General features: G+C 40.9%; 2 protein-coding genes across 3 annotated transcripts in view; one reads left to right on the forward strand and one right to left on the reverse strand.

The window, feature by feature from the left end:
• The window catches only part of LOC128296695 (ribosomal protein S6 kinase 2 beta-like), a 29,210-nt gene extending 16,743 nt beyond the window's left edge, over positions 1 to 12,467 (reverse strand). The window contains exons 1-2 of one of the 2 annotated variants that reach the window (XM_053032159.1): positions 11,404 to 12,467; positions 719 to 762 (exon numbers count right to left, since the gene is read on the reverse strand). In XM_053032159.1, coding sequence (XP_052888119.1) covers positions 719 to 762; positions 11,404 to 11,443 — 84 coding nt within the window. In that variant the 5' untranslated portion in view covers positions 11,444 to 12,467. The remainder of the gene's footprint in view (positions 1 to 718; positions 763 to 11,403) is intronic. The other variant, XM_053032160.1, reaches the window with a different exon arrangement.
• Positions 12,468 to 12,951: 484 nt separating this feature from the next.
• On the forward strand, positions 12,952 to 14,066 carry LOC128310323 (RRP15-like protein). Its single transcript, XM_053046935.1, has 2 exons — positions 12,952 to 13,074; positions 13,137 to 14,066. The coding sequence occupies exons 1-2, from the start codon at positions 13,047 to 13,049 to the stop codon at positions 14,021 to 14,023; spliced, it is 915 nt and encodes a 304-aa protein (XP_052902895.1). The 5' UTR covers positions 12,952 to 13,046; the 3' UTR covers positions 14,024 to 14,066.
• Positions 14,067 to 14,076: the final 10 nt, after the last annotated feature.

The raw sequence follows: 14,076 nt of genomic DNA on the forward strand, positions 1-14,076 counted from the left end.
TATTAACCAAAAACAGTTAAACATACAGCATACAAATGGTATTATATAAATTCATGCAAAATTGGGAAGGGATTTTCTTACACAAAATTAAAAAGTAGCTTTCTGTTACGAAGATCTAACAAAGTTATGCAGTAAATAAGAAAAAACGGATAATAGTTAAATAAAAACTTTTCAAAAATCATTTATGCAAGCACATGAACTGATGTGGGTGCACATGATAAAAGTAATGTAAAATGTATGGAAATGCATTCATGAAAGGGATAGATTTTAAAGAAAAAAAACGCTTTATTTGGATTCACACGACCATTCATTTCAAGGCACACACACAATTATGACACCGAAAGAGAACAGCAGTACATTCATTCCGAGATAATGCCCCATTCGTTCGGTTCATGCCATTTAGCATCGATGGGGGGCTTTGGGACAAGAGCAATGGAGAAACATTAAGAAACTGTCTTTTGCGAACCTTTTTTAAATCAGGCAACTGAACATATCTCGCAAAAGTAACAAAACAAAACAAAAACGAATTGAATAAAGTTGCAAGTAGAAAAGGGGGACACACACACACACACTCAGTATTGCAAAATCTAGCAAAATGTCAGAAAGAATAGCACGGCAGTGTCACAACATATTGGCGGCATGTTGGGTCATGTGTGTGGATGTGTGTTTGTTTGTTTGTGGTTTTTTTTTTGTTTTCACTTTATAAGAATTTACGTACAGAAACTATCCGGAGCCCTGAAATCGAGTTAGACACTCCGTGCGCTGTAAGAAGAAAAAACAACACGAAACGGAAAGTAGTGAACGATAGATGGAAGGAAGGCTTGAATGCGTTGAAACTGGATTTGATGGACTGGTGATGGAGTGATCAGAACGCAAGAGGACATATCAAACAAAGTCGCAGATAAATGACAAACATATGGCGTTGAAGGAAAGCAAACAGAAAAGAAACGAAAACTGATATTTAAAAAACTGGCTATTTTAGTAATATTTCTTCACTGTACTATAAATAGGTTAGTACACTGATAATGAAGATACAACAGAAACACTTAGCGGCATTATCATCAACGTACTTTTTATCAGAGTTATTTTTTTTTACTTATAGTTAATTTGCCATTTTACAATTAAATAAAAAACATTATATTTTAACTATTATCTTCACGTTTTGTCGCTTTAAACAAAGAAATTTTGGACACGTACAAAATGAAACACGACAGGACGAATTTGGACGAAAATTAACTTTAGCACAACGATTAACGCTACTAGAAGTTAACAACCTCAACAAAGAAACGTTCGTAAAACCAAGTACAGCAATAAAACAAGTGATTGGTACAATATTTTGTGATGCAATTCGTTTCATATTAAATTTCGCAATATTGGCACATTTTAAAATCACTCAGTTCGAACGATTGGGCGCTTACAGAATATGAGTTTATGTTGAACGTATTAAATGTTCCTTACGATGAGATGTTAGCATAAATGATACTGTTTAATTTCTGTTACAAATTATGGTTATAATTCAGGGGCGTAAAGTGTTTTGCATGTTTCAAGCGATGCTCGTCCGTAAACTTTACCCTAAAGGTTCACTCAGTTCCCAAACATATTTAAAGTATGATAGACATTATAATATGAAAATAATTTATTTTTTTTTTAATTTCATTCATTTTTTTCTGTCATCGGACGCGGTTCTGTTTTTATCTTCAGTTCAAAAATCCCTTATGATGCATTCGTTTGTGCCCATTTCGCACCCGAAAACTTGTTTTTTTGTTATTTTTCAACAAAATAAAACGAAAATCCTACGTAGGATGACGGGAAATTTATCGGAAATTAATGGAAAATATCGATTTTATCCCTACCCTTCTTCAGAGCGGCCTCAATGCTGACCGCCGATAAACAGATTTCCCTCGAAGGTACCACGCTGCACCTAGTGCAGTGGCAAAAGAAATTTGCCTGTGCTGGCCAAAAAAAAAAATTTACATTTTCAGGTATCTATCACGCACTACCCTTGGAACATATATATTTAAACATTTTGAATTCAAGTGTTTTACTCGATTTATTATAAAAGCTAAACATTAAATAATGCAATGAACAACACTGAGTTACGTACTCCTGTTCTCATGGTAAATGTTCGCTTTGTCCGATACATTGCTTTTCTTTCACTAAAGCTGAATTAATATTTAGCTAGCATCGAAATGCGTCTCTCTATTTCTCTTTCTCTATTTTACTTTGAAGTTGTGTAAGAAATGATTGTTTTTATTTAGTCTACTTATTGAAGCGGAGTCCTACGCCACATGCAGACGGAGAAGAATCTTGTGCACGTGGAGAGCACGTTTATATTTCGAACAAACAGCTACAAACGAACGCTAACACCACCGTTTATGCAACAAGTCCGCTACCTTTCAGCGGACTAACGTTTTCGTTCGCAGCAGTGATGGTTTTTTTTATGGAAAACATCTGCAGGAAAGCGTTTCGGGGCAATATTGGATTGATAGTCTAATCCGGGTTTTATCTGACTCTTACGTTCTGTGAATGGTGGGATAAACCGACAAGCATTTTATAACTTCAGGAGAGATTCAGCGGACATTTATTGCTTCGGGCTATAATTACGTAAGGTTCGCTACAACAGGGCGCAAATTTAACCAAAGTGAAATATCTCAATCTACATGGTAAGCTTTATTAACCTTATTAGACTATTTACTGATGGGGCATTCTGAGGCTATCTTAAGCACGGAAGTCATCAGTAATGAAATTGCAGATAGATGTGACCTAATGAATAAAAAGCAATAGGATAAATATAAATCCGGTCGATAGGTAAAGCTAGCCAAAAGAAAAGCTAAGATCCAAGATCGGCATAGCCAAATGATGACTCCACTCGATTAGTTGCATTAAAACCAAGACCTCAATAGAAGGTACAATATCAGGATACATTTTTTTAAATACAGCAATTCGAATTCCAGCAATTAAACTGAAGAAATCAGTTGTGTTTCAAGGGAAATCAATTATATCTTCCTTTATTCAATTCTCTGATAATATGATAACATGATCGGGTTAATCTTGATTAATAGTAATACGTTTAAGCCTCACCAAGAAACAAATGATTAAGAAAGGAAAATAATTCAAAAGAAAAATGTCCTGACAAAGTAAAAGATTCAGTAATCGACGAAGAGGATTAGGACAGATAATAACATCAGATTTTCTATCTAGTAACAGACAGACAGATAATCTACCATCGATTGTTTTATCAAGCACTTCACAATCAATTATGAAATGAAATTTCCATTCGTTACATTGCATTCTTTTCTCATTATCGAAAAAGCATTTATCTCCATTTTTTTCGTGCGAAAGAAAGAGCCTTGATCGTTGTCAACCAAAGCGCGCGATTTGCTCTTCACACGATTTGTCTTCTGGTGCGAGAGATAATCGGTTTTTGATAAAACTTTTGTTCCAAATGAACGAACGAAACGGAAATCAAATTGATCCCCTGTAGGCACGTAATAAACCCCGCGTAGATAACACGTTGAAATGTAATTATACTAAAGCATGAGCAGCACTGATCCATGGGTCGAATCGTTCAAATCTCGACCCGGGGTTAATATTTTCCCCAAAGCGAAACTTAATGAGCGATGGCACCCAAATCAAGGATGGGTCCGCCTAAACTACACCACAACAACTAAATTTTACCGGGCTGGTGTCACACTGTGGCAGGATCTCGCCCATTAACGTTAACGAACGTGGTTAATTAATGCAACAACATTCTACTGGCCCCGTAGCTCAATGCTGTCCCCTTTTTTGCACTAGCGCACACGCACACAAACACACGGACACCTCGAGAAAAAAGTAAAGGCTTCAATCCTGTTGCAGCACACGGTGGCATCCTTGTGGTACACACTCCAAACAACGACTGACAACCTTGGGCGTTCACGAAAGGACGGTTCGCGTGTTTGCACGATCCTATTTAATATTCATACACCAAGCACATCCCCACGAAAAGACACTCCTTGGCGGAGAGTGAAGGTAAGCGTCAGTCGCAAGAAGCCGTGGAGAGGGCAGCATGGGCGAAGGGAGTGATAATATCCTTTTTGCTCCGTCGCACGTCATTGCATATAAATCCACTTATTACGTTTGCTGTTTGGTTAGATTAAAAACCGCTCTGCAAATGTGTGATATGTCTCATGACACAACCCAAGTTTTGATGTGATGTGTTCATTCTTGGGGGGAATTCTACCTAAACCCGCCGATTAACGGACGGATAAGAGTCGTCTAATACATGGAGGAATCGAAATTTTTGATCATAAATCTGTGACCTGGTTGTTGCTGTTTATATACTTTGTCAACGCACAAGCAAATATGCTGTAATGCTAGAAAAGCTGTGCCGGTGCATTCTGCGATGAATCAAGCTGGTTTGAAAACGGGTTAACCTTCATCCGTAACCACCAAACAAAATATCGTCTCGTTCGTGTTTGATTCGTGGCAGGTAGCTTCGCTTCATTATACGCCAAACCGGATTTGATGCCGGTGTCATGATAACAAAAACGAAAAAAAAACATCTATAAAAGCTGCAAACCTCGTAGTAGTTACGTCCACCTACCACTTGAGCCCGAGGAGCTGCATCTGCCAGGGCAACGTACAGCGTAGCGTTCATCACCAGCCGAATGCGAACCTGGGATTTTTGCTATTCAAAACAAAACGTGCAAACCTATTCCGTTGAAATACGCTAATCATTTTGATTCGGTTAGCAACTAGCATATTTCTACCTAGCCAAAATCAGGCATGATCTTCAAATGCGCAGCACAGGCATATTTACTGGAACACCTCGAAATACAGCAGTGTACTATCGAATCTAGATTTGCGAGTTTTAGAGTTGACTTCACTGGTTTATTACAGCAATAAGCATTTCGAGTAACACTGTAGAAGAAATACTCCAACAAGACTTTTGAATTTCGAATTAGAAGTCAACCGGCTATGCCTTGTTTGCTTGAAAACGTGCTGTTGAAACTAGTGATGGGAATTTCGTTTCGAACCTACTAGGTTCCTTCCGTTCCTTCTGTGGCACGATCGAACCTAGGTGCATAAAAATTCATAAAGTAGGTTCTATGCACCTCCATGTTTTGATCGTCTTGCAAAGATTATAACGTGTTGTTGTGAAGATTCTTGAAGATGTTTTCAGTGCTCTGACAATAGAATATCGTTGACAGGTGCGAAGAACTCAATAGAACCCAAAGTTTACATTCAAAACTGTTTGTAAACCAAACAACTGAAATGAAAAAAATATACTAAAATGTTTAATAATGGCGACGAATATGTAAAAATCATATCATACAGGACAATACTTTAATTTTCTGGTGGAAGTAACTTCAACGAACCTACAGGGTTCGTTCCGTTACTTAAAAAAAAGCCTGGTTCCGTTCCGTTCCGTTTCGAAAAATATGGTGCTTTCCCATCACTAGTTGAAACCGTCAAATTTCAAAATTTATCAATCTGCGAGTGAATCAGGTCCCAAGTAGCTTGGTGACAGACAAAATGTGTTCCATTTTATTAAAATAACAATTCAGGCACAGGCCGCCCTATGATAAAATTTTAACCGTACACGCTATTCAATTTATGGAATATTTTTGAATCTCATTGTATCACGCGTTCTCACCGATAAGGACGTGCGATTCTTTCATCCTGCCTTCATCTCTGCGACATTAGAAAAATGTAACAAAACAAGTGCCAAGTGAAGAGCGGAGTTAAATGATTAGGCACGAACTTACCAGCAGCGTCTTAAGGGCCGGATATCACAATCAGAGGCAGTTAGGCCGAAAGGGTGTATCGTTGACGGGGCGAACACATTTTTTATGATAGTTATCACTAGCCATCGTCGGTCTAAGGTAACAAACAAGCACCGTTAAGCCAGAAGGTGAGGAAAGATTACTCCGCGGATGGAAAATTCCTACTGCAGTTCCTAGCGCTCTGTATGCTGCATGGAGAAAGTGTCACATTTTGTTAGTCTCTTTATTGCCTGTATGCAAATATGTTTTCACGTGTAACGACGTTCGCAACGCAGCCTCGTGTTAGTGGAAGATCGTACGGACGATAGCAAACGTGCGGAAAACCAAAGCATACCGTCAAGTGATGTGACCCGCTGGCTTCTGACGCATTAACCCCTTATAGTCCGATGCAAACCACGGCCTTCAGCGTCATGGACAGCGTGCCATTCACCAGCAGGTTACATCGATGGTACCGTGACAGCGTGACCGTATAATACCCTCACAGTGACGCGACTGATATCAATCTAATCCACCAGTGTAAAACCACTTTCCGGCGGTATACGAAACACTCCCAACCAGCATCCGATGGTCGTATTTTCATTTGCCGAGACCCTAACCAACATGTTCGAGGGCCGCAGAAAAGCTTGACTCAATTACACACAACTAGCAAACAACTAACGTTCACCCCGGGAGATCTTCCATTTGCAGCCACAGGGTAACGATCGGACCACTTCCCGCTTGACAGGCAGGATTGGTGACCCCCCGCGAGATAGGCCGAAGAACTTCCATCCAATCAATTGCTTCTTCAAGAAACTTCAGCGAAATAAGTACCAAAGAATATCTCAACTTTCTCTCACCAAAGGGCCACCAATTTCGTCTTGAACAAATTGCAATTAGACTGTCGGTTTTCATTAACGGTGGGGGTTCATCATGCTCATGCTGAACGTACGCTGTCAAGGGTCAAGGGTCAACCGTGGGGCTTTCCTTGTTCGCTAGCTGCAAGGCCCTACGGAGCTGACAGTCTGTACCACAAATCGATCTACACATTTCATGGACACTTCTTGTTGCCACGGCGAATGAATGAAAGGGCGTATAATTGCTAGTAATGCGCCACAATTACGCATTGCCCCGGTGCAGATAAAAGCAGCGCAAACATGGCAGCGGTGGTTGGGTTCGGATCGTTTTTGGTTGGAAAAATTGGAATTGTACATCGATTGGTGGATTGGCAAAAGCAGAACGATGCCAACCCGCACCGGACAAGGAGTGGGAGTCACTCGTTCGCAGTATCTGATTAACGTGCACAATTAATGCGTCCAAATGTTTTTTGTTCCGCTGAAATTGTGACTTTATTTGTTTAATGAATGATTAATGTATCTGAATGGGAGTTTTTGGAGAGTAGTTTTAACGATTTCTTAAGAATTGATTCATTCTTCAACAGGGATGTTTATAAAATATTCAAAAGCTGCTTGATTGGACGATTCTATTGTGTGTATCAAAGTCGTGGATCGAATCTGGGTGTGGACTGATCCGCATCAAGACTAATAAGCCATTATATGAAGGTTTTGTCCAAATAGAGGGATAATCCAGGAGTCGTACGTCAAATTGACTCCTGTGAGTTGTGTTATATTTAACACTATTAAGCGATATATATAGATACATATCCACTCATCGAGAAAAGTCACAACGAACGTAACTAATTTGAACGCTTGTTATGCTAAACAACCACAAAACTCGTTCATACACCATTTGCTTATCCGTACCAATGCCACATCCACTGTCTCGTGTGTCAAAGTATTCTAATCAACTCAACAGATAAACTAATTTACGTCACGAGAAAACGAAATGAACAAATGAACGAACGAATGGAGATGAAAGCCAGAAGAAAGCTCGTGTCCGTTCGAACGTGACTTTTGCCGTGAAGCAATATAATGTAGGCAATAACTCTACGATCCGCATCATGTAAGCGAACGCACAGAGACAGTTCCACATCACTGCCATCACACAAACCGTTTTTGCCTTCCAGATCTCGTAAACGAATCGTTTCACAAGCGCTTTGGCAGGCAAGGAACAAGGCAGTGCCGATACCAAACGGAGGACACAAATGTTGCTCGTGTTATTGGATGCGTGTTCATTTTTCATTCCATCCTGGCTAGCCACATGCTGCCGGATCGTCTCTTTTCCACAGCCCTGCGGTACTACCTGGGAGAATAACTGGTGACTAAAATCTGTAGACGGACGGAAATATCTAACAGCTAATTTTGATTGATTTTCACAATTCCGTAACGGTGTGACGGGAACGCGCTAATGTGTGTCGATCAAAATATCAAAACAGCATAAGCCCATGCATTGGAACCGTTTCGTAGTTCGGAATTTTGGAGAGATCCTGTTCGTGGTTTCGAATATGCTCAATTTTCACATTCTTCATTCAAGTCATTACAATCCTCGGCAAGGGACATTCGAATCGGCAAAAAGACGTCCTAAAAGACACAAATAACGAAGGTTAACATTCTGAGTCTTGCACAATAGCTCAAATCATACAAACAAACAAGAAACAAAATTTACAAATCAATTAATAACTTAAAACGGTAAACCTGTCCAAAAACAATTTTGACTACCAAAATATGCGTATAACCTGTTTAATATCTCAATGAACTTCAAACTATACATTTCTAAAATATATAAATATAGCACACATTTTATCACTGTTCACGATTCATTTCCCATTTTCCAATAAAGGGGGACATCAACATTCCAATTTTCGTTCCAGTTATACGTTTAACTTTAACCACATACGCTCTCCACCGTAAAGGGGACGAGATTAATTTTCACAGGATAATTTTCATCGACATCGGTAATAGCGGTTTGGCTATTATAATCATTGATTAGATGTACAATTTCAATGGAAATGGAAAATCAATCCCGCTATCATTCCACCGCTCCATTCCTTTCTATGTGGGCATTTTGTGACCTATAAAACCGTATCAAACTGCCACGTGTTGCGCTTCACCTGGCAAGCACCGGAAATGAAGGTATGATGGTGGTGAGTAGGAACGAAATAATCATACCCATTCCTCCGGTGAGTTAACTTGCAGCGGAACTCCTTCAAACCACAGTGCATCGGAAATATAAACTACTGCGCTAACGTATCCTTCAATATATGCAACCGGTACTAATAAATATTGGCTCTAAACACATTGCTTTGATTGGACTTGAATTCTGTGGTACAAACTGAACATCATTGCGTATCGTTACACAGAGCATGACGATATGTTGCAGGTAGTTTTGTGCATTATTCCCTTACATTGCTCAACATACATATTTGCTTTAGAAATATCGCTATAGATCCACCTAGCATTATACGGCCACTTAAAACCATTATTTAAAACAACCAGCAAATGTTACCCAACCACCCAGGAAATGGAAAGTTCTTTACAACAAATTTGAAACAAACTTCACACACGTTCGAAATATAGCAAGCATGCATGTACTTTCTCCGGGCGATATTCCATCCTTCCCATCGGCATCGGCTTGTGGGAGGCTAAAATCAATATTGAAACACGCAACCAGTACGACATTCGCATTACGCCTACGGCCAGGCGAACGTCCGTTAGAGTACGGGAAAATCACGGGGTAAAGGGTAAGCAATTCCCGCGTTCCCTCGCACTCGGAAAGCCTGAGGTGTATCTCACAGGTATTGGCTGTGAAAGTGAAAATGGTCATAGTCATGTTCACATACTCACTTCCTGACTACCCCTCGACCACCGAAGAGAAATGGATCGATTGCGTCTACAAGAAGAGAGGTACTTAACACTAGACCTACCAGAGCAGCGTCCCTTCTAAAACGGGTACACTTCATTTTAATCACATTAATTTAGGCGGTAAAGCTGTTATCTACTACAGTAGATGGATCGTTTTAGATTATCTGTTCTACAGTATGAACTACAAGAAATATTAAAACTTAATCCAATGGGTTAAAACAATAGGAAATTCTAGTGTTTAAAATTGCTTTCCACAAAATGAAATTCAGCATACAGTTCTGTCTATTCAGTTCTGTTCTACGACTTACTATTATCGTTTCAAAGTTATACTAATACAAGTCCGTATGTAAAAGAGAAGCAACAATAAACATGTTTGGACGCAAGTTATCTTTCGCATGGTATATATTATAGCAGATTTTATTCTTCAGATTTTGCCCTTCGTCCGTTCATATACCCTGTTCACCCTTTTTCCTGCTTTCAGTCACGTTAGCCACGTCAGAATAACTTGTACAGATAATAATAAAACTATTTTAACAAATTCAAATTAGCCAACTTCAATTTTTCTTCCTTATTAACACGCTCAAGAGGTGTAAGGGCCTGCCATTTCTAGCTTTCTTTGACTTTATTTACCCGAAGCCGGATAGTCAGTCCTGCATACGGGTGTTTGGGGTTTTGAATCGAATCACCGGTCCGCCCCACTCTTCTTAGTATCTTGGACTTCAATTCTTGATGTTTTCATATAACATTGCACATCCTTATGTGACTTCGGTTGGGTTGTGCCGTGTTTTTTTTTTGTATACAAAGTGCCTTGACTTGAAGATGTGTGTAAGCATTGACTAGATGAATGGGTAAATTAAATTAGCAGGCCATGCGAACGTTAATACCATGACGTCCAAACGTTCCATAGCTTCCATTAGCGGTCCTTGAAAGTTGTTCTAATGATGTGTTGATATGAGAGAGAGAACCAAAACGAGAGAAACACTCAAACGAACATGAATAGGCAAATAGTACCCTAAACAGAAAGAAAAACGTCTCAACGCATCTATTACAGTACACGCTCTGACTTTTGCTATCAGTTCGATTTTGTTCCGATGCTGTTGTGTGAACCGAGGACAGATAATCGATACATGATAAGAGATTACGTTTGAGCCATAGTTGAGTATGATGATAACTAAAAAAAGATCCATGATACATCATGTAGTGTGGAGGAAAGTTACAAAGATCGCTCAGATTCATAGAAGAGAAGAGATCTAAAATAAAAAAAAACATAATTACAGTACATTAAAGAATACACAAAGATGGTACAAATCAGATCGCATAATAAACGAAAGATTCATGTATGACTTTCAAGTACAGTAAACACGAATAATCGACCAAACACTAAAACCAATTGAAAGCCAAACCATAAACACCATAATTGTTATTCCTGAGGGCCCTATGCGAACGCCCTTAGTAGCTAAAATGCAAGCATCAGATGATAACTGCAGACGTCTCAATTCAGATAGTATACGAATAGCAACAATGAATGTTGTCGGAAATGAAGAACCAAAAAAAAACAGGAACGGTAAAATAAACACAATCAAAGCAAATCACGGTCACGAACAGAAGATCCGGAACAAATCATACCATTAACAGCGTATATTGAAATGAGCATAAGCGTGGTAAAAACCATACAGTAATTGAGGAAGGAATACACAGGGCAGAGGGAGGAACTTTAATTAACATGGAACAGGGAGGAAGGAATAGAAGGATGGTCTAGCGGAAATCAGAACCAGCACAAGCCCTGGATCCGATCCCTTCGAATTAAAGGGCCGATAAAGAACAATAAATAAATAAAATAGAGAGACACACGACGGCAGGTTAAGTGGACATAGAGACCGGACCGGGAAGCTACGTACCTCGATACCGACGATACTGATTGGGACTTTCTCTCTCCATGGGTCGATCGAGTTGGCTAGCGGCATTCTCCAGCTTTGTAGCGTGTGCAGGCAGGTGGACGATATCGAGAGTATGTGTCCTTCGACCGGGGATGGCGTTCGTCGTCGCCTGTGTGATGTCCTTGCTGGGCACTTTGACTATCTTTCCAGCTTTGCACTGGTTATACTCTGCCGTTCCCGCTTTGCTAACAGCTGTGTGCCCAGGTTAACATAATATGCGCTGCCACCGCTTGGACCGTGCTTTACCCAACTCCCAGAAGCAGGATACGGCCGATGACCTAGTTCTGGCTGAGAATAGGGAATTTTCTACCGTGGGCAAAACCGGGCAATCAGGTTCCAGCAGATTGAGAGGTTTGACGGGTTTTCCTTATCTGCTGACAAATACCACACTTGGCGCACTTTGGAACGAACACACTGGACACACTTTGCTCGACTTACTGCAGATTGCTGCTAACATTTAATCTTAAATCAAAGCAATCACATCAAATAACACACAGATCGATTTGATGATGAGAAGCTGGCAAGCTGGCTGAGGATTTATGTCATCAATTTCTGTTTTTTTAACTACCGTGTGAATTCTGCAACACTTACAGCACTTTCCACTACACGGCACTTTTATGCACGCACTCCACGCGCCTGTTAACCGGAGAACTGAAATGTGCCTGGCTGGGTTCAAAGTCGGCACAGTCTAGATATCTAGCGTTTTGATGCAGCAGTCTCTTTCCTCATCTAGCAACCAACAATCACCGAAGACACACTGCCGAAGGACGACAGACTGGTTTTAGTGATGATAATGCGCCAACGCGAAGCAACGATGATGATGATGCGCTATTCGACGGGCGATGCAACCAACGGCACCTTCACGGTTGTTCCTGTTGCGCGGGAGACAGCTGCTGGTATTTGCTGCTAACGTATAACCCATTCACGGGCAACCGCCCATAAACACCGAACGATGGTGGAATGCCAGGTATTAGTGGGATACACCAAACCAAGTGGATCACACGGAATTCACCGCCCGATATTGAACGCACGTTACGCGAAAGAGGTGACTCGGAAATAAGCTCGCTTCCGTTCCGGACGATGCCGTGATTGATAGCGATTTACAGCAAACAAAGTCGCTGTGAGCGATAGGACAAGAACAAGGGCACACACAATCTCGTGAAAAACGATGCACGCAACTCGAAAAGCAGTAAAGAGCAAGGTTTTTCCTCGCGGAGAAAAGTGACAAGCGGCTGACAGATTGTTTGACACAAAAACATGTATGTTCTCAGTGTTTTTGATAATTTAATAGGTTTCAGTTAGTGTTTGTATTTAAATATTTAGTTCCGTAGTAAAGTTATCAGTTGTGCACTATCTCTACTTCAAACAAATTGTATTTTAGTGAAATTTAACCTTTTGTTTACAAATTCACATTCACCCCTCATTGTCAAATTAACCATCATGGCGGGCCTACTAGACGTACCAGCTGTGACATGCACTTTGGGTATAGTTTGCTGTCATTGAGAGCAGGAGGTGAAATACGGTTTATTTTGGTTGGGTGCGTCGCACGTGTTGGCACAAAGCTGCTTGTTTAGTTCTGCAAGTTGTATGTAATCCGCAGTAAAATGTTGAAGTCTGCGACAAAAACAAAATGTACGTATGTTAACAAAGTGTTTCATGTTCGTTAGAAGCTAACACATTGATTTGCCTTACAGTAAAACCCGTTGCTGCTGCGGACAGTGATAGTGATTCACTGGCAGACGATAGCAGCGGCGAAGATGAGATTCTATCCGACGAGGAATACCCAATGTCGGAAGATGAAATGGAGCTTGGCGATGAAGGTGGTGACGTTCCCGACGATACGGAACAGTCTGGGGAACCCACGAAATGGGCCAAAGCGATGGCAAAGTTCCTGCGCAAAGCTACCGATGAAAACATTCTTTCCAAGGCGGCCACGGACGAACAGAAGGAACGCAAAAAGAAACAAAGTAAAGAGTACGAATTCGAGCTGGTAAGTGCTGAAGGCACCGTCAAACAGGAAGCGAAATCCACGAACGGTGACCAAACGGAAGACAAACCGTCCGAATTAAAATTGGCCCAAGAACTGTTACGACAAAAAGCAGCACTAAAGAAGCTCCGACAGAAAGACATTCTAGGCCTACGGGTGCGGCCTTCCATTCACGATTTTGAGCGTGAAAGAACGTTGCGGAAAGTGGCCACCCGAGGCACGGTACAATTATTCAACGCCGTGCGGCAGCAACAGAAGGAAGTGAACCGAAAGTTGGAAGATGCCGGTAAACTGGAATACAAGCGTGACAAGGTGCTGAAAAGTCTCAACCGGAAGGAGTTTTTGGACGTGCTCATGAGCGGACCGCGGGCGAAGTCGGAGCTAGTAGATAACTTGGTCAAAAAGGAGGAAGAGGAGGATGACATCAAATCGGAGGTGGATTCGGAGGATGAACCGAAATCTACGTGGGGCGCTTTGCGAGCCGATTTCCTTACGGGGAAGAAATCAGGGTGGGACAAAGAGGATGTTCAGGATGAGTCGAAGGTTCCGGACGATCTAGACGACGATGTAGGGTCGGGTTCGGACATGGAGTAGAATAAAACGTTACTGTTCCAACAAGCATACGTACTGGATCGCTTTTTGCTCGG

This window comes from Anopheles moucheti, chromosome 2, assembly GCF_943734755.1.
Source record: "Anopheles moucheti chromosome 2, idAnoMoucSN_F20_07, whole genome shotgun sequence".
NCBI classification, from domain to species: Eukaryota; Metazoa; Arthropoda; class Insecta; order Diptera; family Culicidae; genus Anopheles; species Anopheles moucheti.

What these genes read in the sequence shown, in the direction of transcription:
- LOC128310323 (XM_053046935.1), top strand. Translation starts at nt 13,047, where the DNA reads ATGTTGAAGTCTGCGACAAAAACAAAAT. An exon ending in GTCTGCGACAAAAACAAAAT is followed by an intron (nt 13,075 to 13,136) that starts GTACGTATGTTA and finishes TTTGCCTTACAG; the next exon opens with TAAAACCCGTTGCTGCTGCG.